At 36.8% G+C, this 23,234-nt stretch overlaps 1 protein-coding gene across 1 annotated transcript in view; it reads right to left on the bottom strand.

Moving 5' to 3' along the window:
* The window catches only part of LOC142341413 (uncharacterized), a 26,304-nt gene extending 8,512 nt beyond the window's left edge, over positions 1–17,792 (bottom strand). Inside the window, exons 1-4 of the mRNA XM_075392340.1 lie at positions 17,231–17,792; positions 12,353–12,488; positions 2,668–2,826; positions 7–167 (exon numbers count right to left, since the gene is read on the bottom strand). Of these exons, the coding sequence (XP_075248455.1) occupies positions 7–167; positions 2,668–2,826; positions 12,353–12,488; positions 17,231–17,380 (606 nt within the window). The 5' untranslated portion in view covers positions 17,381–17,792. The remainder of the gene's footprint in view (positions 1–6; positions 168–2,667; positions 2,827–12,352; positions 12,489–17,230) is intronic.
* Between the last annotated feature and the right edge of the window lie 5,442 nt (positions 17,793–23,234).

Below are 23,234 nucleotides of genomic sequence, written 5' to 3'. Positions count from 1 at the left end.
CAGAACCATAACTAATCTCCCATCTGGATTGTCGCAAAATATTCTTTCAGCGTCATCTCCGGTGTAGAAAATGCACGCATCCAACACTTTCTTCTGCTTTTCGTTTCTTGTTCGTGTTTTACATTTCGAGCATTCAGTGATAACATGATCCATTGAAGCTAGATTTGCTGAAATAAAAGATTTCCAAAAAAACACAAATTGGCGTGATAGCCGAGAGGTAAGGTGTGTGGTTCACACGCCAATGATTGAGAGTTCAATCCCCTGCCTCCGTGATGCTGTTTTGTGTGAGGATGAGCTCGTACTTAACCATAGCTTCGCGATGACCATAGCCTGACCAATGTTGGCTGCAATGATGGTACCACGTGAAAGTTTCAGACGCAAAAAAGAAGTGGCTATAGTCACCAAAAAAGAGCAATGCTGCTCATGAAAAGATCACTCTGAAATGTGGGGAATAATTACAAAAAGGGCAGCTGAAAACAGGCTACTGTGGGCCTAATGCTGTTCCACTGCGATTACGCAGAAACCACAATTATTATTTTGAATTCACTGAGGCAAAATTTTGGCACTTAAAATGAGCTTGAAAGGAAGAACTTCTGCTTATTTCAATTTTATAAAAAAGAAAAGTTAACTGAACGTACAGTCGACGCAATTTGAATACAGCCAAGAATGCCAAATTTAAAGAATTTTTCGGTTTTGTTATTTTGTTGCCAATCAAATAAATCGTCTAATTTGTTAATCTGGCAAAATTCGGCATCGAGATTTCTAAGTATTAAAGAGAAATTGTCCTTACTTGTTTTTCAGAAGTCGTCTGATAATCAATACAACGTTCTCTGCGATGATCATTGATCAATGCAACGTTCCGAGAGAGCTATTTTCAGCACAATTTGTTTCCAATTAGTTTTCTACTTGTTCGAAATGACCCAATTATGTTGAATAGAAGTTTCAACAGTGAAATTGTGTTGCGAAATTACAGATTAATAGAAGTCTTACAAAAGTTGTAATCAAACTCGCTGAGCTGGAAAAACGTTTCATTAAAAAAGATGGAATGGTGACAAAATGCAAAATATTGCAAACTTTTTTGTGGTGAGAGTTGTAAAGTACGCAAATGCGATTATGCAAGAAAATAACATTGTGGACTTTAATTGGACACATCCATTACCATTATTCCAGAAACAGTTGAATATTCACCTAAAAAAATAAACCCGAAAACATTAATTACTATCAATATCCGATAAATCGGTCATGTTTGAGTCAGTGAAACTAAGTTATTTCCAAAAGTCGGTTACCGATTCGATTTAATAACAACAATAGTTGCAATTTTGTCGAATAAGTTTAAATTTCAGCAACATGACAGAGTTACAAATCAGATTGATTTTACAAGAAACCGTAGAAAATTTTGTTTTATGGTCAATAGAATTTTTTTATTGAATGTGGAAGTTTCGCCGGCAACATAATTCTTTAGTCCGGGTGGTGCCGTTAAGGATAAATTACGTTTGATTCCATTAAATCCTACAGTTCATAATATTTTTTATAGCAAAATTTGGTTAAGCAAACTTGTGTCGAACAAAATTGGTTAACAACTTGCGTACCCTCATGGATGTTTAAACTCGAGAAAAAGCGTTTCAGTAGTCAAAATATAGCTGTATTAAGCAGTTTTTCATTGAGAGATGGGTACTTACTCACCTGCATCTATGGGTAATAATTCACTGGTGATTGCATTTATCCGACCGCGTACTTAAACTTAGTTTTTATGACTGCTCATATAAGTATTTCCCGAAAGAGTACGGCCAGTTTCGCTTTTGCTCACTGAAAAACACCTGAGATAGGCCGGATAAAAATGCAAAATTTTTGTAATTAAAGTGATATTTTTTTCTTTTTTTCAGCGTTTACACAAAAAGACAATTAAACGGCTCTCCTTCACTGCTTATTACAATGTTTTTCAACAAAGTATCAGACTTCAAGGCAGGACAATAAAAAACTCAATTTACTGCGAATTAATCACAAAAATGTTAATTATAAACGTCAGTCTTGAGGATAGAAATTTAAATAAAGACTAAACTTGTCAAAAATTTCTGGAGAGAATAGTAAAAGATATGCTAACGAAGATCAAAAATATCACTGGAGCGCCAGAAACTGGCCCTTATAATTTATTCTGCTCCAACACATTTTCGAGAATTACAGTGAGACAAAATTGCAGAAGAATGGAGTTTTTTATTTTGATTTTGTTTTGATTTTTAAGTAGCCAACAGGTCTGTTCAAAATCTGAGATGATGTTGTGTATGCTGTATGTTTCAAAAAACCATGCATCGTTCAGAAAAACATGACAATTGATTTTTTTTCTGAAAGTTCAAAAAGTGGTATGATAAAATGAAGTTGACTCTTTCTCTAATATTTTGAACAATCTCACATATGAAATTTTGCGAAAAACAATGTCATTCTCCTGGCATTCATTATCCGGTAAAGTGCTTAATTTTTTTTTAGCGAACAGTGCTCAAAACTCTGTTATTTTTGAACCGTATGATAAATTTTGACCGTTTTTTAACTTTGTAATTTTTTGTTCACACCACTAGCTCCCATTGGTATAGCACTAAAACTGACAAGCCCACTTAGAGAAAATGGTTACAAATACACCCGTCCTTTGAAATCGTGAGATGAAAGATCACTTACTTTTTCTGGACCAGCACAGCTCCTTTGGGGAGGGTATAAATCCACTGTTTGGATCGTAATGCTCCCAGTTGTTCACTTTGTTCTTCAGAAGCGACGCCAGAGTCGTTGATGCGCACTTGAAGCTCCCGATGAAGTGAACAACATCACAGCAGGGAAGCACTATTAGATTTAAGTTTAAAGGATAAACTTTTAGGAGCAAATTATTATAAGGCTCTACTGAAAACACGATGGAGCTAATTCCTTTAAAGATCTCCCCTCCCGGGCCGAGTTTTCACACTTAATCCTTCCCTAATTAGCGAGGATTAGGGTGTAATGCGTATTCCACTCCTATATATTGGGGAAAGAGTGTAAGGATGTAATTTTTAAAAAAACTACACGGTCTTTACACTCTTTGCAAAGAGTGTAATTTATGGTGAACTGATAAAAATTTCGTACGCAATTAAAATTATAACCAAATTGAAACGTTAAAAGCTGGTAGCAGTTGGCGCAATGGCTAAAGCACAAAGTGATAGTTAGCTGCGCGACAGGGAAGATGGAGGATCAATCCTAACTGCCTCCTTACACTTTTATTTTTAAAATAACTCTTATAATCATAATTTCAATTTGGTTATAATGGTAATTGTGTAAGAGTGTAAATTTTTATCAGTCCACACTAAATTAATAGTATAAACCAATTAGTAAAATCCATCCCTTGTCGCCAAATGGCCCTCTTTACTCGTAGGGGCACTGGTTCGTAATTTTTTTTTATGAATAAGTATTCAAAATGAATAGGCTCTGACAGATCGTTTGAATCGGAGCTGATCTTAACTGAAGGTTAGACCCAGGCTTCCAATTAGGAGAACGTAGCCGAATAATGTAGAACGGATTGCACTCAAACGACTGGCGAGAAAAATTATAATGCACTATGGTACCAAAAAACTACGTACACCAAAAAGATTTTTAAAAAGCGGCACAAACATCATATAAAGAACATTGTGAGCTCAAATCACAATCTAGTAGCGGCTAATTACGCTTTTTTGTAATAACCAATAGGCAGCTAATAAAGTTTTCAGACAAGTATATTTCAAACGAAATTTGAGTCACATTACTGACAGTTTTTCTTCTAAATTATCCTAAAGAACTGTCTATTTTCAAAATTCGTGCTTCGCATTTGCCCATAAATTTTGAATTGGATTCATATCAGGACTATTTGCTGACCATTTCAGTACTTCCCGCTTCTTTTTGGAAGAAAATAATAATAATAATAAAATAATAATAGTAATAATAATACTAAAAGGAATAATAATAATAATAATAATAATAATAATAATAATAATAATAATAATAATAATAATAATAATACTAATAATAATAATAATAATAATAATAATAATAATAATAATAAAAATAATAATACTAATAATAATAATAATAATAATAATAATAATAATAATAATAATATTAATAATAATAATAATAATAATAATAATAAGAATAATAATAATAATAATAATAATAATAATAATAGTAATAATAATAATAATAATAATAATAATAATAATAATAATAATATTAATAATAATAATAATAATTGTGATGCTCCGTCTGGAGCTGCAACCAAGCATTAAATGTATTACCTATAAACTCTGTATTTCTATATGTTATATAATAAGTAGTTGTAAATAAGTTCACATTTGTTTTACAAAATCCAGTTGATTAGACTGGTACTTGGTTGGTCTGGTTAGCGAGAGAGGCTAGTGTGCAGACGTATATTTAGCTATCTGAAAATCAGCAGCATAAAAACGTGGCTTTAATTCATCGTTAAACGTTGTATTTTTCTCAGCCAAGATTGAGCAATCCTATAGAGTTAGACCATCCCTTACGCCTAGCCGTACAGTTGGACCGAGAGTAGAAAGTCCAACCCAAATCCAATTGGACCAGTCCTTACAAGAACAACATCATCCAAACACACATACAACAGTACCTGATATCGATAACCAAAAGGTCCATCATCACATGGCGCAGACAAGCAGATCTCCAATCGGAGTACATCACTTTTGGGAATCAGGGGCAAATCCCCAAACAGAATGGCCAACATGGCTAGCAACATTTAAGATGGCCGTTATGGCCCAACACAACCTTGAAGTGGATAAACTGCTTCGACTAAAACCATCAAGGACAGAACTCTTTTACCCAACCATGGCGACTCTAGAAGACGAGTTCGAAAACGAAACCCAAGATGAAGCACGCCAGAGAGAACAACGCAACGAGAAAAGACGTGTGGACTGGGAAAATGAGTGCAAAATTATAGAGACGAAAGGTCCAACAGTAGATAGAATCCCTTGGGATGAGGCTGACATGAAAGTAAAAAGTCTAATATACCTCTCCCTTGGAGCAGAAGCGTGTCGAACTTTTCACCAGAGAAACCCACACACCAAAATTTACAGATGCTCAACACACGAGCTAGTACACGAGCTATCACTGACCTTCACACAACCCAGGAACATTACATTTGACAGATTTCAACTATTCAAATCAAAGCAACATCCAAATGAAAGCTTAGAGAATTTCTACAGCAGACTGCGGGAAGCCGGCTCACACTGCAGGTTCGACCACCTAGAAGAAGAAATAATTAAAGATTTATTCATCAGCAACATGATTAACATCCCGATCCAAATGGATCTTCTGTCAGAGGTGCGAACTCCACAACACGTCTTAAACTATGCGATAAATCGCGAACGTGGACAAGCCAACCAACAAGAAATCCTAAAGTCAAACAACACCTCCACCTGGAATCAGGTCAGCTACATAAAGCAAAACAGAAGAACTACACAACCACTTCTTCCCACACCACAGACAGGAAAAATAGAACCGTGCTGGAAATGCGGAAACCCATTTATCCCAAATCACTTACAAAACTGCCCCGCAAAGAACACCATATGCAAAATTTGCGAAAAGCAAGGACACTTTGCATCCATTTGTAAACCATCAATGCCAGAACGCAGAAGACAACCGCAACAAAACACATCATTCCCCCAGAAAAGAAATCAAAATAACTTTGCACAACGACCAGGACAGAATCAAACAAGAAGAGTACGCCACATCAAGGACACTTCGGACCAAGCAGAAACGATCCACTCAGAGGAAGAATCAGACCAAACAGAAGAGGTAGACGCCGAAGCCGCCCTATATATTAGGGATCTTACAGAAGATTGGGCGAACGTCAACCTCATCAATCCAACTAGTTTCCAAACGGAGAAGAACACGTGCCTCAACAACAGCGATCTTGGAGAATTCTGGGTAGCAACGTCAACCAAAAACAAAGAAAAAGCGTGGCTGGCAGACACAGGCTCAACCAAAACATTCATGAATATAAACACGGCAAAAGACCTATTACTTCAAATCAAAAAAGCAAGGATAGTGCCCTACAAGGAACAAGAAAAATTCAAATGTTTCAACAATAAAGAAATCAAGATAGTAGGCGTGCTCCAAATGGATCTCAGTTCAGGGGCGTGGTTCGCAACAGATTGCAAAATCCTCCTGGTAGACAACAAGACCAACAATATAATGGGCAGAGACACCCTTCGAAGACTCGGAATCACTCTCACTGCAAGAAAAAACGAAGGTAAGAAAATACTAAAATACTCCATATTACTGACAACACAACAGAGACAAACATCATAAAATGGATACTAAAAAAGTACCCCAACCTATGCACAAGACTAGGGAAATCCAAAAACCACATAGCAAAGCCAACAATGAAAGAAAACTTCAAACCAGTGCAACAAAAAGGAAGAAGAGTACCATTACATCTCTCGACAAAGTAGAGGCAGAACTCAAAAATTTAATACAAGATAAACAAACTATTAAGTTAGAAAAGTGCTCGGATGAACATTTCATAAGCCCCGTAGTAAGCACGGTAAAACACGACAAGAGTGTAAAGATCGCCCTGGACTCTAAAAAACTCAATGATGCAATACACAAAAACAAATATCAAATTCAAAGCATTGACCACTTAATAGATGAAGTTGCAACCTCTATCTCCGAATGGAAACAGAATCCGGGTCAATTTTTCTTCAGCAAAATTGACCTAAAATACGCTTACAGCCAAATCCCCCTGGATCAAAACATCCAAAAACATTGCAACTTCAGCATATTAGGTGGCAATGCTACAGGAACGTATCGTTTCATAAATGGATTCTATAATTTAACGGACATGCCCGCAACTTTTCAAAAAACCATGGACAAAACACTAGAGAGCATCAACACAAAGTTCGCATTCCTGGACGACATATTAATAATAACAAAAGGAACACTAAAGGAACATGAACTAAAACTAGACAAAGTACTAAACCTTCTAGACAAAGAAAACCTAGCTATTAAATTGCAAAAATGTGAATTTGCAAAACCAGACTTATTGTGGTTGGGCTTCAAAATCCATCCAAATGGAATTATCCCAACAAAACAAAAATGCGATGCCATATCAAAAATAGAAATTCCGAAAATCCTAAAACATCTACGTTCATTTATGGGTTGCATCCACCACCTTATAAAACTCACACCCAACCTGGCAAGACTAAGTGAACCACTACGCCCGCTGTTATCAAAAAGTAACCTAAAATCTCAAAATAAGCTAGATTGGAAACAAATCCATACGGACGCATTTATAAAAATCAAAGACGCGATTAAAGCTATAACCGAAAACAAACTAATTGATGTTAAATGCCCAACAAGGGTAAGATGTGACGCTAGCAAAAAGGGCCTGGGAGCATGCTTAGAACAATTCGTACACACAGCATTGCACCCCATTGCATACGCAAGCAGATTTTTGAACAATCTAGAACAACGATACAGTACCAACGAACTAGAACTAATAGCAGTAGTTTGGGCACTTGAACATTTCAAGTACTACTTATATGGTGCACAATTCACGCTCCAAACGGATCATCAAGCACTTTCAAGCGCACTTAAAGAAAATAGAGGAAATAAAACATATCAAAGCCGGCTCACAAGATGGGTAGACCGATTATTCCCATTCCATTTTTCAGTCGAACACATCCCGGGAAAAAACATGGGCTTCGCTGATTATCTTAGTAGAAACACCTCATCGGAGGCACCAACCCCCTCAGAAAGAGATAAAAACTTTGTTATTAACACAATAGAAGAAATAAAGCATGCACTAATTAGAAATAATTTAGCTCCAATTGGAGCAAGTAAAACAACCAGCCAATTAAGTAAACAGAATGACGTCATTAAAGCAAATAATTCTCTCTTAGTTCAGAATAGCGCTTTTTGCCATTTACCGCGTGACAAACAGTTGCTTGTTTCCTTACACAATTCAATTTCACAGATTAAACAAATCATTCCACACAAAAACTTAGTTGCCATTACCACAAGGGCCAACCCTACGAAAGAAACCTTTAAAATATCCATTGTTCGAAGACCTAGAGCCCCAAATGAGAGAACACTCCAAATGGATTCAAACCCCACAAAAAGTGCAATATCCGTGGCCACTCAAACAGATACCATTTCGAACAAAGGCAAAGGCCTAGACCCCCTTGATCCAAGTAAACATGAAGCACTCTTTACAGCTTACGACGAAACCCGCACCCCTGTACCGAGAAAATCTCAACAGAAAATTTAATGAAGAGTTCATAGCTCAAGCATCCAAAAAAGAGCTCACCCCCATCATTGAATTCGTAAAAAAATTTGTGGGAAAAACCTAAAGCGATCAATCCAATCTATTACCAAATTAGAAGAGATTTATCTGTCTCTCCAACTGGCTGCCTCATATACGACAATAAATTGGGCATTCCTAACAAACTAAAAAGACTGGTATTAGAAACTATCCACAACAAACACCCCGGCCAAGCAGGAATGCTAGCCCTCGCGCAACTTATCTGGTACCCACACATCCACTCGGATATCGTGGCCCAGGCCCAAGCCTGTCGGCACTGCACTGAAAAAGGTAAAAAATTAAAACCACTTATACCTAAATCACAATTAGGACAATTACCTGTACTATCCGAACCGAACGAAGAAGTCCAAATGGACTTTGCGGGACCCATACCATTTAAAGATAATGTGCAATCAAATTACATATTAGTAACTGTAGACAGACTCCCACGTTACCCGCACGCAGAAACATATAACAATTGCGACACAAAAACCGCTATAGACTATCTGGATAGCTATTGCAAAACACATGGTATACCTAGGTCCATCAGGTGCGATCAAGCTCAGGCGTTTAAGGCCCGAGAATTTGAAATATATTGCAAAAACAAAAACATCAACCTAATACTAGCTCCAGTTGGAGACCATCGAGGCACAGGTATGGTCGAAAGACTCATACAAACAATAAAACGCAGACTTGCAGTTCTAGATATCGACCCCAAGTGGACCCAAACAACACTAAGTGAAAGACTAGCTAACAACATAGAAAACATAAGATTCATACCCAACGCAACAACTAAGGTTGCACCATTCGAAGCACACTTTGGTAGAAAACCGAACACAGAAATATCGAACATAATCACTAAGCCATCACACAAAAACTTAACATAGAACAAATTACGTTCAAACTGTTTAGACAAGAAGATTCTGAAACACGACGTGCTGAAAAATGAAGAACTGTGGAGGCTTGATGGACTCTCGGAGGACAATTTGGACATAGCCTATACAGAACCAGCAAACCCCAACCCCATTAACATTGAAAGTGACGAATCCGACAACATACCTCTACGCCAGAAATCCCCACGTAAGATAACTCCCTCCGAATTACATTTTACTAAGGCGACAAAACAACAAAAATTATAGCAAAAAAACGCAACATTGCGCGAAAAACAATTATAAGGAAAACAAAAGAACCTAGACCAACACTGTCACCAAAATGGAATATAATTCCAGATGGAACAATCACAAACTACACACCACACACCATCACTGTAGATACACCACTAAGAAAAAACACGGTCATCAGAAAAAACGACATAGCAATAGCAACAGAAAATATACCACGACTAATACACATGGTAGCATGCAAAACAGTGGGAGAGTATAAACTTAACCAGGAAAAAATAGGAAAATTCTGTTTAGAAGAAGCACGCAACAACGCCAAACAACAAAAGAGTGAAATGCCAGGCAACTCCAAATGGACGCACGAAAACATTAAACAACTAGCGCAATCCAACCAACGGCAACAACAACGAGGATCCAAAAGGAAGCCAACCTCATCATCCCCTACAGCAAACAAATCAGCCAAGCGACGAACTTCCACGACCAAATCCCCACCACTAACACCAGCGAAAAAGAAGACAAGACAGCAGCCATCATTCAACACTATGGCCCAACAAGCAGCAATCAACTACTCACCAGAATCTAACAACTCGAAACAAAAAGCCCACAACAAGTCAGTACACTTCATCGATGATACAGAGAGCAACGAAACAGCAGTGTACAACATTGACTCGGACCCAGACACGACACTACCCTTCAAAGGAATCGCATCCTCAAGCGACAAAATATTTACACAATCGTCCACCCTGCCCACAGACGAGACCCAGTACACCAACGCTGAAGAAGAACAAATTCCAGAATGTCCCATCTCCATCATTCCGGCACCTCAGAAAAATCCAGAAGATGAGCGACAAATCCATATGGATCAACCAAGCACTGTTTCCCCACCTACACAAACGCAACCAGGAGTGGTATTTTTAGAATCTCCATATGGAGAAAACAATCCAACCAGTGAAAACAACATCATACAAGCGGACGACATCAACAACGCCACACTGACTGCAACCATACATGTGGACCAAGAATGTCCATCTGCACCCATACATGAGTTGAGCTCACAAAGAGATGACGGGGCACCCTCTCTTTACACGTCAAGAGAGAACACTCCCAGTGGAACTTCAAGTGTTTACGCCACCCCTCCGGTGTCCCCCTAACACATTCGAACAACAGTTCAATGAGGAAAGATAAACTGTGTATTAATTCTGAAACTCGACGAACTGCTGTGAACAGCACTTCGTTCCCCAGTTGGGGGAGTGTGATATTCCGTCTGGAGCTGCAACCAAGCATTAAATGTATTACCTATAAACTCTGTATTTCTGTATGTTATATAATAAGTAGTTGTAAATAAGTTCACATTTGTGTTACAAAATCCAGTTGATTAGACTGGTACTTGGTTGGTCTGGTTAGCGAGAGAGGCTAGTGTGCAGACGTATATTTAGCTATCTGAAAATCAGCAGCATAAAAACGTGGCTTTAATTCATCGTTAAACGTTGTATTTTTCTCAGCCAAGATTGAGCAATCCTATAGAGTTAGACCATCCCTTACGCCTAGCCGTACAGTTGGACCGAGAGTAGAAAGTCCAACCCAAATCCAATTGGACCAGTCCTTACAAGAACAACATCATCCAAACACACATACAACAGTACCTGATATCGATAACCAAAAGGTTCATCATCACAATAATAATAATAATAATAATAATAATAATAATAATAATAATAATAATAATAATAATAATAATAATAATAAAAATAATAATAATAATAATAATAATAATAATAATACTAATAATAATAATAATAATAATATTAATAATAATAATAATAATAATAATAATAATAATAATAATAATAATAATAATAATAATAATAATAATAATAATAATAATAATAATAATAATAATAATAATAATAATAATAATAATAATAATAATAATAATAATAATGATAATGATAATAATAGTAATAATAATAATAATAATCTTTATTTCATAGAAGGATGATGCACAGGAACATCATCGTGTTAAAAAATAAGATTTTGAGAATGCTATTTTGTTTTGTAATTTTGCGTAAAAATTTCCAAGTAAACGAATGCATTCAACTTTTTGATTGTCGCAAACAGTGTCCGCTCATCTGATTGTATTGTACCCCTAAACACAAATGGCTGCTTTTCCAAACTCGAAATTTGTATTTTCTTCTTGTCAAGAAATCTCGTTTCTTTTCTCCAAACAACTTGAAAATATTTTATTCTGTATGCATACATAGTTGAAAGGCATACAATTTTTGCTATAGTTTGTACGCATACTGTGTACTAGGTGTCGATTTTAAGCTGAGTTGATTTTTATTTTCTGAACATTGAACTTTTTGAATCGCAACAGCGTGGTAAACAGTGAAAGATCAAAGCAGCTTAACTACCTTTTCTGTGTAAGAAGAGAAAATGAGAATGAAAACTCGATGAAAACTACAAAACTTCAAGTCTTTCTTCACGCCTTCGCGCAAATCGATCTCTCTGAGTAAAAGTAACGCTTAAAGCGCACAAATTGTGCTGTGTGTAGCTTTTTGGTACCATTGTGTAATTGCCGTTCATACTATAAAGACGTCTCCTCGGTGGTCTCTGTGAATCGCATGTATTCTAGGAATAAACAAAGGCTCTCCGAAAATTGTTCAGAAACTTAATGCCATCGGGCTTTACATTTGAATCAGTCCTCAATTAGAACATGTAACCCAGTTTTCCCTGTTGTACCGTGCCAAGTACTTCAACAAAGAGATAATTATTTTCAAACAGATGCTGACCAATATTTTATGATATAATTGGTCTGCTGACAAGTCAATTTTTGAAGTCGGATCTAACTCAGAAAAATCCATCTTTATCTCATATAAGATCCATAATTTTATTCATAAACTTGACCCACCTGTTTTTCCGTGACATTTGTGGGAAATGTTGAGTTGAGTGGGCAAATTGCGAGGAACTTGCTTCTCATCTAAGTAAAAGAATGGCTCAGCCCACGGCAAGTCGAAGTCTTCTGATGAAGATGAGCTCCTTCCAATCTGAAGATTAATTTCGCAAACTGTACTCCGCTAACACCATAGTAGAGCAAAATTGGATCAGAGTATGGTAATTTTAACGAAAGTCGCACTGAAAAATTTGTCGCCTTAAAGTCTTTAAAAAGTCGTCGCCTTAAAAATTTTCGATCGCACAAAAGTCGCAAAAAAAAATGGTCGCACTAAGGTCTGATCAGAGATCTGTTGGGTCTGGCACAGTCTGAGCAGAGATAGAAGTCTGAAGATGGTCTGATCGGAGGTGGCTTGGGTCTGGGACCTTGACCTGGGTTCTAATCATTTAGTCAATGCTACCCAAGTTTAGTCCTCGATTTATAAAAAGACTATGATCGACCATGAAATGTTCGACAAAGACTGTGTTCGACGCAAATAGCCTATCAAATTTTGGGTCTTTCCCATTATAGCCCCCCCCCCCCCACCAGCTTAGTGGTAAGATAATCTATAGCCTCCCAGTCATGGTAATTATACAATAATGAGGGGCTATAATTTGATGGGGGGGCTATAATTGGAAAGAACCCAAATTTTTCTGCTTAACATTTGGTTGTCTCAAAATACTAAAAAAGGGTCCAGCTTCTATCGTATTATGAATTGAGCAAAAGTCTTTTTATAATCGTGCGTTTTTGCATCAGAAGTTTTGATGGAGTTTTATTGCTCAATAATGGCGTTAACGTAGTCTGGCTATAACCACTATCCGATAAAAAAAATTGCGTTCTGAAAACGATATTTCATAGTTTTGTAAAGGCAACTGAGAGACATTTTGTAAAGGCATTTTCATCGTGGTTGGGAAGAACACCATTACTATCACTCTGCCTTGGTTCATTTCATCTTTTACTGTTGCAATATGATGCAGCTACGATGAATTCCGTGATCTCGTGCAGTGCTGTTTTTTCTTGTTCAATGGTTCAATGAGTGCATCAGTACAAAAAAGCCGACTTAGGAAAAAACTTTTGCTCAACCCATCAAAAGACCATATGCTTGAGTGATCAATTGAACCTAATTGAACTACAAAATATTATTTTTCGACCCATTCTCGACGTAAAATAATAAATAATAATCTTGTTTTCAGTACCAAATATTCAAGCTTCGAATAACTAAACAAATTGGAGTAGAAAGCGTCGTACTGAACGAATGCTAGGAAGCAATTTGCCTGTTGCAGCATCGTTTTAGAGCTATTCAAAATTAGAATGTATGTACTAAATTCATTTAATTACTTATACTGAGACCATTGAAGAGGAATACAATAAAAGGGGTTTAATAAACCATTTTTACGCACGAACTATCTAATTGAATTTAACTTACAAAAAGTTTTTAAAAACATTCTTTGTTATCGAGCATACTACCAATACAAGTTTTCAAAAAATCGGAATCGATTATGTAATTGTCCAGGAAGGAGTGAGGCAGTTTTCTCAAACTATTTTCTTTGCAGTTTCTCAAACTTTTAATTATATCAAAGTCAAGAGTTGATAGGCTAATTTAGGGTATTCTCAATCGAGCTGAGATTAGATTTCGTGTCTTTCGTGTTAATTTTTCTGTGAGAGATCAATGGGAAGAACAAGCTTTATGCAAAATGCTCATGAAAAGATTTTTGATCAAACCATGAAAATACTTTTTCCTCGACTTTAAGTAGGAAACTTGACTGTGTAGTTTTAGTCAACAAAGGCCCTCCCCCACTAGAATTTTTGAGCCCTTTCACAAGTTTAGGTGCAAAATCTGTATGTGTTTGACAAAGTTGCTCTACAATACAGGCAGGCAAGCGTGAACAATTTTTTGACAGAACAGAAATTCGAGCTACGAAGTACATTACGAACATATTTTTCACTGATAAGTACCCTTCTTTATGGTTATGAAGCCGTTTTTGATTTTAAAAATTAATCATTTGTGCTTATTTTTGAGAAATTGACAAACAAATCTTACCAAAAAACTTACCAGTTTTATTATATGGTTGCTTAAGAAACCCCTTGTTAGGCAGAACAGAATAGCTGAAGTTGATGTTTCCTCATGCTAAGGGTGGCTCTGAAAATGAACCCAGAACATCACTCTATAGCCAACCGCATGACAAGATAAAAATGAAGTATTTTTCTTAAAGAAAGTAATATGCTTGCACGATAGTTTGGCCAAAGGTAAACCAAACATCTGACGACGCATGTATATGAATCGGTCTGGTCATGGGATAAAGACTGGTAGTTGCTCTGATCATAAGAAGCATGAGTTGCACAAAAGTAGCGAGAACTGGGCTTTCTAAGGATCTTATTATAGGCTGCTTGGATTTATCATCATCTAATCAAAGATAGCTATAATTACTCTAACAGCGGATTATTTCTGGTAGAGATCTTCTTTGGTTTGACATAGTCTATTCACAGTGCAAAATCTGGGAAAGTTCACATCATGGATTTGTCTTCTGGGATATTTCACAACATAGAAGTTAACATCATGACCAAAATTTTGCGGTGTACCGTCTTTTCAAAAATGAATCCCAATTTACAATACAATATCACAAATGGTCTCTTTGAGGTCAGTCAGATACTAATTCTGCTTAACGCTGCTTTCAGAACATTTTTGTTGAACTAATGGAACTTAATATTAAGCGCAAGAAACAAGAATAATTCAAAAAATAAGATCAATTACGTTTTGTTACTCTTACAAAATAATATGGTCTAATGCAAGAGAAAGCATAATAAGTATGAAGGTTATAAGGATACCTAAGATCGGTCATGAGTTTTTCGAGGTGATAAACTCCTATGAAACTACAAGAAATTCACCGGCATTTCTTAAATTCACCGGCCCTCAACTTAAAATTTTTATCCAAGTTTTGGCGTTTTCCATAGGTCTGTCGAAAAACTTTTTATGTCTCAAACTAGATTTTTATGTCTCAAATCCAACAGTCTCTTAGAGACGTTATTTAGTAGGCTACATCATTGAAACTGTCAATTTAAAACGCACAGATGGAAGACAAACTTTTTCCAGTCGTAGAGTATCATAGTACTTAAGTACATCTTTCAAAAAAAATGTTGAAACTTATCGTACTATGATCATGTCAAGTTAAACAAAATGTTTCTTCACAGCATTTTTTTTACTGAACTTCTCTGATTTCCCTATGATTTCACTCTGGTCACAGTAAATTGAAACTAACTGTGAATTGCTCTTGTTTAGAATTTCAAAGGCGCAACATTTCTAAGCTTATATATGAAAACGTCACGAAACCTACAAATCACGCAAATTAGTGTTGCGAATGTGTCGGGTTGTCATCAAAGTTCAAGAGCATTGCTTTTTCACCTATTTTACTTTTCACAGTTTTAATTGTTCCGCTAATTTGGATTTGACGTCATTAAAAGTTTTATTATATTTATTTAAAAAGGGTTAGAGTAGCTGTTGAAAATGTTCAAATAGTACTCAAACAGTATTTTTGAAATTGTTCCATAAATAAACTTCATAAATTCCTAGATGTTTGTCAAAAGCTTTTATCCACCTTTAGCAGAGCAGTGAAAAAAATTCAAAAATTGAAGATATTAAGTTTTTTTGTATGAGATATAAAATATAATTTAATAATTTAATTTCAGGTTTGTCTGGAATTCATTCAATTGTCACAAAAAAAGAATAAAAATTCAATGCATGCATATTAAAAGTATTGCAAGATTCGATTCTTGCAAAATGGATTTATAATCTTGCAAGATGTATTCAAATCTTTCAAGAATCCTGCGAAATTTATTCAAAACTTGCATGAATCTTGCAGGATGTATTCAAATCTTTCAAGAAGCTTGCAAGATGCTTGCAAGAAGTATGCATTCCCTTGCACGATTGCTTGCAAGATTCTTGCAAGGTTATAAATTCTTGGATCACTAGAGCAGAAACAATAAACGCAACAATGAACAAACTTTTTGCTACTAATCTCAAAACTGCAATCTCTGTGGCAGCAACTGTTTTAGAATTCATCAGCTGCATTCTCAGAATTGGTTCAAAATAGGACACACTATCTATTCATAGCGAAGAGTATTAAAAAATTCATGAACTGTACAAACAATAATTTTCTAATTAAGGCGTCAACAGAGACAACACTTTCTTCGTCAAAGCAGAGAAGCTGATTATCATTAAGAACCTTTTCCTGATCTTCATAATTGGGAAGATTTGGTTGTAAATTTGTGGTTGAAGAACTTAAATTCAAATTAACTAAAATTAGCTAAACTTGTGTATTTAATTTCATAATACGCTGGTTCAAAGATTTAAAAAAACCACACACTTATTGACTTTGTGATCCAAAATATTTGTAGAAAGTTGATTAACTGATTACCTTTCGTTTGTCCTTCAGAGCCATTTTACCCATGAATTTTGAAAAAAAAATTAATTACAGTTCGCAGCTAAGTACAAATTGGCGCAAATAAAAGGCAACCAAAACTACTGGGATTAGTAAGCAAAATGATTATTCAGAAAATCTTAATCAGTTTTTCAAAACAGATTTTCTTTACGCTTTGATTTTTGCCGTCTTCGAGTAGTTGTTTCCATAAAAGAATAGTTAAAATTTTGCTATAATGTTTTATGAAAAGAAATTGGAGCGGAATATGAGTTAAGACTAATATCTGGCACCTTTAATGTAAAGTTAAGAATGCTTAAAACCGCTCAGTTTTGAGGCTAATTGCACAAAAATAAATCAGAGAACAAAAAATAAATAATACAACCGGTATAAATATTGACGGGCCAGTATCCGACCCATAATTCAAAAATAGTAAAAAGCAAACCTTTTTTGTACTGACGTTAGCCTCTTTCATATGGTCCTTTCTTTTGTTCTTTTCAATGCCCTGTCTCAAAACGTCAAGAACGATAACGAAAGAGATAAGTGTAAGGAAACATTTAATTCCAAGAAGAGCTAATTGCGACCGGAGCGCCATAGTAAATTATCTGCAGTATTTTTTGAAACCAAATTATATTTGATTATCATAAATCTCAATATAACCCAGCGGCTGAGGCTCAAATAAAATGGGTGGTCGTTTTGAACTGTATTTTAGTAATTTCCACCTTTCGGTCATTTTCGTTTAAATTATTGGTGTTAAATTCAATAATTTCGCAGAACAGTTTTCTCGTGTGAGAAAACACAGTAATATAAAGGAAGTAGAAAAAACTAAAATTAAGAAAACTAAAATTGAAAGAAGAGGAAAAGAACAGTTGACGCGATGATCCCCAGATATAACCTGAAGGGCATTCGTTGCTTTCGTATGGTGAAACATGTTTTATATTGAGCAGAAAAATTGATTGCTGAAAATTTTTGATATTTGTTTAGGTAATATAAATTGCAAGCTTAAGCATACAACTCATAAATAGAAAATAATCTTTAATTTCAAACGAATAACAAACCAAAACTTTTCTTTTATTCCAAGACACAACGCAGAGTCAATATCAGTACTGGGCAACTCGGCCCACTCTAAATGCAAGTCTTATATCAGAACTGATTCAGAACTATTATCATGTCGCTTTTTAAAGTTGTCAGTCTGAAGGCAAATGATGACCAGGACGCGCAAATCTGAACATGCAAGTCGTGGCCAGGACAAGGAGCTCTAAATGCAAGTCCTGGCTATGGCGTTCAAGTCTAAAAGAAGCCCTGTCCAAGACGAGCAAATCTAAATGCAAGTCGTGGACAAGACATGCAAGTCTAGATGCAAGTCGTGGAAAACACGTACAGTTCTAAATGCAAGCCCTGTCCAAGACGAGCAAATCTAAATGCAAGTCGTGGACAAGACATGCAAGTCTAGATGCAAGTCGTGGGAAACACGTACAGTTCTAAATGCAAGTCATGGCCAAGATGTGCAAGTCCAAATGCAAGTCCTGGCCAAGACATGCAAGCCTAAATGCACGTCCTCGATAAGACGTGCAACTCCTGGCCAAAATGCAAGTCCAAATGCATGTCTTGACAAAGTCGTGGAATTCTAAATGCAAGTTGTGTCCAAGACATGCAAGTCAAAAACAAGTCTTGGCAACAAATTCAAAAATAGCCGAACAGACATCAATAATATCCGGAATTTGTCAAAAATAGCAAAAAAACTTAAAAATAGCCAACTAAGCGTTAGAAAGAGCCACAAAAATCATCGGCCGACACATTTTATATGCCACCAAAAGCGAAAACCAAGCAAAACTGTATAGAAAAATTTTGGCCGCTGAATGATTTATTCGCATAACAAGCATTGTATTTTTAACTTTTCAACCAAATAGGTAAATTAGAGAAATTTTCTTAAAATCAGAAACCTACCATCATCTAGTAACCTCCAAACTGAGGCTGTGAATTTTTAGCAAGTTTTGAGAACCGTGCAAGCCTTCAGTTGAGAAGAAGATGACTAGTTTTTGAGTATTTAACAAAAAAATCCACAATTATGAAAAAAAGATGAACAAAAGCAGCATATTTGTTTTGAAAAATAAATGATAAAGCAAAAACCCAGAGACAAGAACTCACAGTTTCATTTATTAACTGTAACAATATTTGCGTTTCATAAAAACAACTAATTTCGTTAGAGAATTAGTGTTAGGTTGCTTTCAATAGCAGTAATAACAAAGAATGCATGTCAATTTGATGTATCATCTATCAAACATTGAGAAACAGAAGCAAAAAGGTTTGCTTGCCTATACAGACATCTCAGATAAAGTGAAATACTGTAGACCCAAGACTTCAAGCTCGTTAAATAGAGCCTTCTTTCAGGAAACGAGGCAAAATGATATAATGAACGTATTATCAGTGAAAGCAGCGTATATTTTTGACGGCAAAAATTTGTTATTCTATTAACAAAAATTAATCTGTTTGTGATACTTGTGATTTTGAGATCAATACAGGTACCTGTGCAAAAAGCCGGAAAGTGTAACTGTAAAAACGCCAAATTTGAAACTCTAATGAGTGTCTTTTTTAAAATTATATATTTGCTCATCTTCCGCGCATTTTATATAATTTAGGTGATTTTTGTGATTTAAAGTGCTCTAATCTGATTTGTTCAGAAAAATGACCTCTTTTGGTTTGTTTGTCGCTGCATAAGTCTCAGAAATAAGGCACCTTTTTTAATCAGTAATATCATCCGGCCACGGAAAAGATGTGGCAAGAATCATCACTATTTTTACGGGCGGTGGACGAGAGATCTGGAAGACGTTAGCCAGACGGCAACCGTGCGACGCTGACGGAACTGTAATGAAATTCAATGATTGGAGCAGCAGGGTAGCTACCCGTAGAACTTGTCTTTTGAATTACCCAAACCAAATCACCGTTCCTTAGGTTTTGCCCTGGAGGTGTCTGGTAATTAGAAGATCGGTTCAATACGTAATTTTTGATCGAGCGAGATCAAATACCTTTAGAGTACGACTATGCACGACACGAGATCAACTCTTACAATAATCGAACTCAGGTTGCTGGTTACCAATTAGAAAAAGATTATGCGTTACTTCGTCAAAGTCGGACAGATCAGCCAATTAACGTGAGATAAGTGCTTCTTCAACTAGACAAAAGGAAGTGCCTAAAACCTAATTTGTGCGGTGACGCCTTACAAGGATGTTATAAAGTTATAAAATCTACCATTGAAAATAAAGCCAGCCCTACAGTGATGCCATCCTAGTGTTCTGCGCTAGGCGAATTGAACTTCCACTCAATTACTTTGTGTGCAAGTTCCACGGCAAAGTTAGTTATGCTCCACTTTTCAATACAATCACGGAGCTCCTTCTTCGCTGCAATGCAGTAATATTACCAGACCAAATCAAGCTAGGCGTGACCTGACGAGAGACAAAACGTTCCATTTCCATTACGCAAGAACTGGGCCCCAGAGATGGGAAAATTTCTACATGGAGTTCTCACGAGTAGTCAAGATGAGAAGGAGTCTCCCATTTTTTGGCAATCCGAATAACGGTGACGGAAAATGGGCCAAGATGGCAAGCAAGAATCTCTCAAGGGAGCCCAATCCATGGCTGGTTGAACAGTTTCCGCTTGGAATCTACAACAGATTGCACGGTTTTACTAAAAAAATGAGGAACGTATTTTAAGGATGGCTTAGCTTTCTTGTGTTATAGCACGCAGATGGTTGCCTGTGATGGTGATTTTTTACGTGAGTAACAAGCTGAAACCGTTTAACATTTATAAGGCGTTCATGTAACAGGATTGGATGCCCTACATCGAAGTCGACTGCAGCTAACCAACAAATACCGCCAGCGATTCGGATAATACCATTTGGTCCAAGAAAGGCAAAAACTGGAGCGAAACGGCTACTCTGTTTGACTCTTTTTTTAAAAATCGTAGAGATAATTAAAGGAATTACAGGAATATCCTTTACAGGAATTACAGGAATTACAGGAATTACAGGAATTCCTGTACAGGATAGTTACAGGAATTACAGGTCGGAATTACAGGACTATCCTTGATCGAGATACCGATGTGGATGCTGGGAGTTGTCAAGCCTCTTGGGTACTACTATATTATCATCAATCTTACGGTAGCCTTAGTGAAATGGCAAGAACTGAAGTGTGTACACTGTTACATGTGGCAATTTTTGATTGAAGAACTGATCTTCTCAAAAAGAATAGTTTAGGAGAGGCTCCTTAGTTAGAGATGCAGCCAATGATACATCATTAGTTTCACCATTTTCATTAATTTCCACACTACATTCGATCTTATCAACAAGTACAATACTTGGTTTGCAATGGAATTGCTTCGTTCTTAAGGTTTTTGTCCCCTCAGGCAGCTACTCAATTGCGAACACTCATTAGACATACAACAACTACCGGCGTCTACCAGTGTTTTGCTTCAGACAACGAGCTTCTTTCCAGCAACGTTAGTGTCTCTTAAGAGATCGCAGACACGGTTTGCAAAAAAATGAGCGCTTGCACGAAGAGTGCTGTTGATCCAAATAAAAACCCGGATAGCATGCAGTGTAATAGCTAAACCGAGAGGCCAATTGAGCAGCCTGCAGTTTCAGCCTCAGAATTGTCAACATCTACATAGCTGCTAAAATAGATTCACACATGACAAATGCAAGCTCCATTTGACACCCACTTAAAAAAATTACTCGAGCTTGAAGCAACGGAACCGCACTAAAAATTTTCTGCAATCTAGCTCCAATCATGTGTATTTCCAGATGTTTAAAAGTTCCTAACAATTTGACCCCTGGATTAGTAATACGGCTAACTTGGGTATATCCACACTCAATTTGAGCAACTTTTTAGGAGTTTTTGAGTGGTTCATCATACCAGAGCTTTGCGCTGAGACGCCAGATTTCCCGTGGTAGAGCTCTGGTGCCGTCGGTGAGTGGTGCCGTCTCGTGGTAGTAATCTGCTGCCGTCGAAGCCACAAGACAAATGAGATCAAATACCATAGACACTATGCACAGTACCACACATTGTTTCTATCGACTTAGTTATCGTACATAAAGGACCCCGAACTAAAACTAGTGTCATGATTTTGATCCCATTCCAATCCAGGTACATGCAAACATTCTTACCTTGACGACACGACTACTTTTGGTTAGGGAGATTGAAATGACCCAAAGATTTGATCAGCCAGATATAGTATCTTGTTTAAAAACTAAGCGAGCTTGAACCCACTTATTGGAGAAGATGAAAGAGTTCTTTTTATCTAGTGAGAAATTTCTCATGGGATCCCAACGAAACCAACTGTTTGGCCGCGAAGTTTTCCTGGAAAGCTTTGGGTTCTTGCGCGTACCGTTTGACATTATCAAGAACAGCGCATCTGGGCAATGAATTTCAGCGCATGTGGGCAAGTTTTTAGCCCCAAATATTTGGCGCTGGTTTTGTTATCCCACAAATTTTGTTGTGGCGTCGTCCCGCCACTAGAAACGCAGTGATGGCTGATTACTGTCGTTGACATCCACAAGGAGGAACAAACCTTGATACCTGCAACACGGCATTTTGATGTTGACATACACTTGAGTTAAACTTTGGAGCACAGTCTCGTGGAAAGAGGTACCTTGGAATATTGCTGCACTAATTAGTACCTTAAGAAGATTTCAAGTCTTGTACGGGTTAGTTACGGGATTAAATGATTGGTACCAAGGTTTTTCTGACTGGCGTTCGTTCATGTAAGCTTCAAGGACTGTCGCTAGGTAACTTTTTAGACGTCTGCATTTGTTTGTCTCATGGATCTTTTTCGAGAGGTTAAGGTTGTACCGGTGACGAAAGGTAAGGTAGTTTTTTGGGAGCTGCATGTTATCTTCAAGCCACAGCATAAAAACATCGTATTTTTGACCCTTAATAGAAAATGTTGTTTCACGCAATTTTTGCTCAGAACCATCTACTGCGAATTGTTGGTCAGCTTGCTGGTACGCGCCGTTCGATTCAAAATCATATCAAGACCTAGCTTGACAAGCCAGCTCATACTCGTGTTCAACATTGGCGCCGAAACATGTTGAGACCAAACTTGAACCTGTAGGAAGAGAGCCGCTCAAAATCCAACGTATGGACAAGGGAAGGGCGAACGGTGAGCACTTTTGGTGGCTGCAAGGGACTCTAAAGGACATATACCATAGTGAATATGCTGTCGAAGTATCATCCAGTGTCTCTGTAGCCGTATATTGACTGGATCATGATTATATGTGGGTGAGTTTATTGCATGGAATTAACCCCAATGATGTCGGAACCAAGGTTTAATGTTGCCTCGATATAGGGACGTAGAGTGATAGCTTCGAAGTTTTGAACTTTATGCGATATGAAAGTCAGTTGAACCACATTTGTGTTAAATTTTTTTTTCTTTTTATACCTTTGATGGTCAGA

Source organism: Convolutriloba macropyga, chromosome 6 (genome assembly GCF_964194025.1).
Source record: "Convolutriloba macropyga chromosome 6, txConMacr16.3, whole genome shotgun sequence".
In the NCBI taxonomy this organism is placed as follows: Eukaryota; Metazoa; Xenacoelomorpha; order Acoela; family Convolutidae; genus Convolutriloba; species Convolutriloba macropyga.
This window is presented reverse-complemented; position numbering and strand designations above follow the sequence as displayed.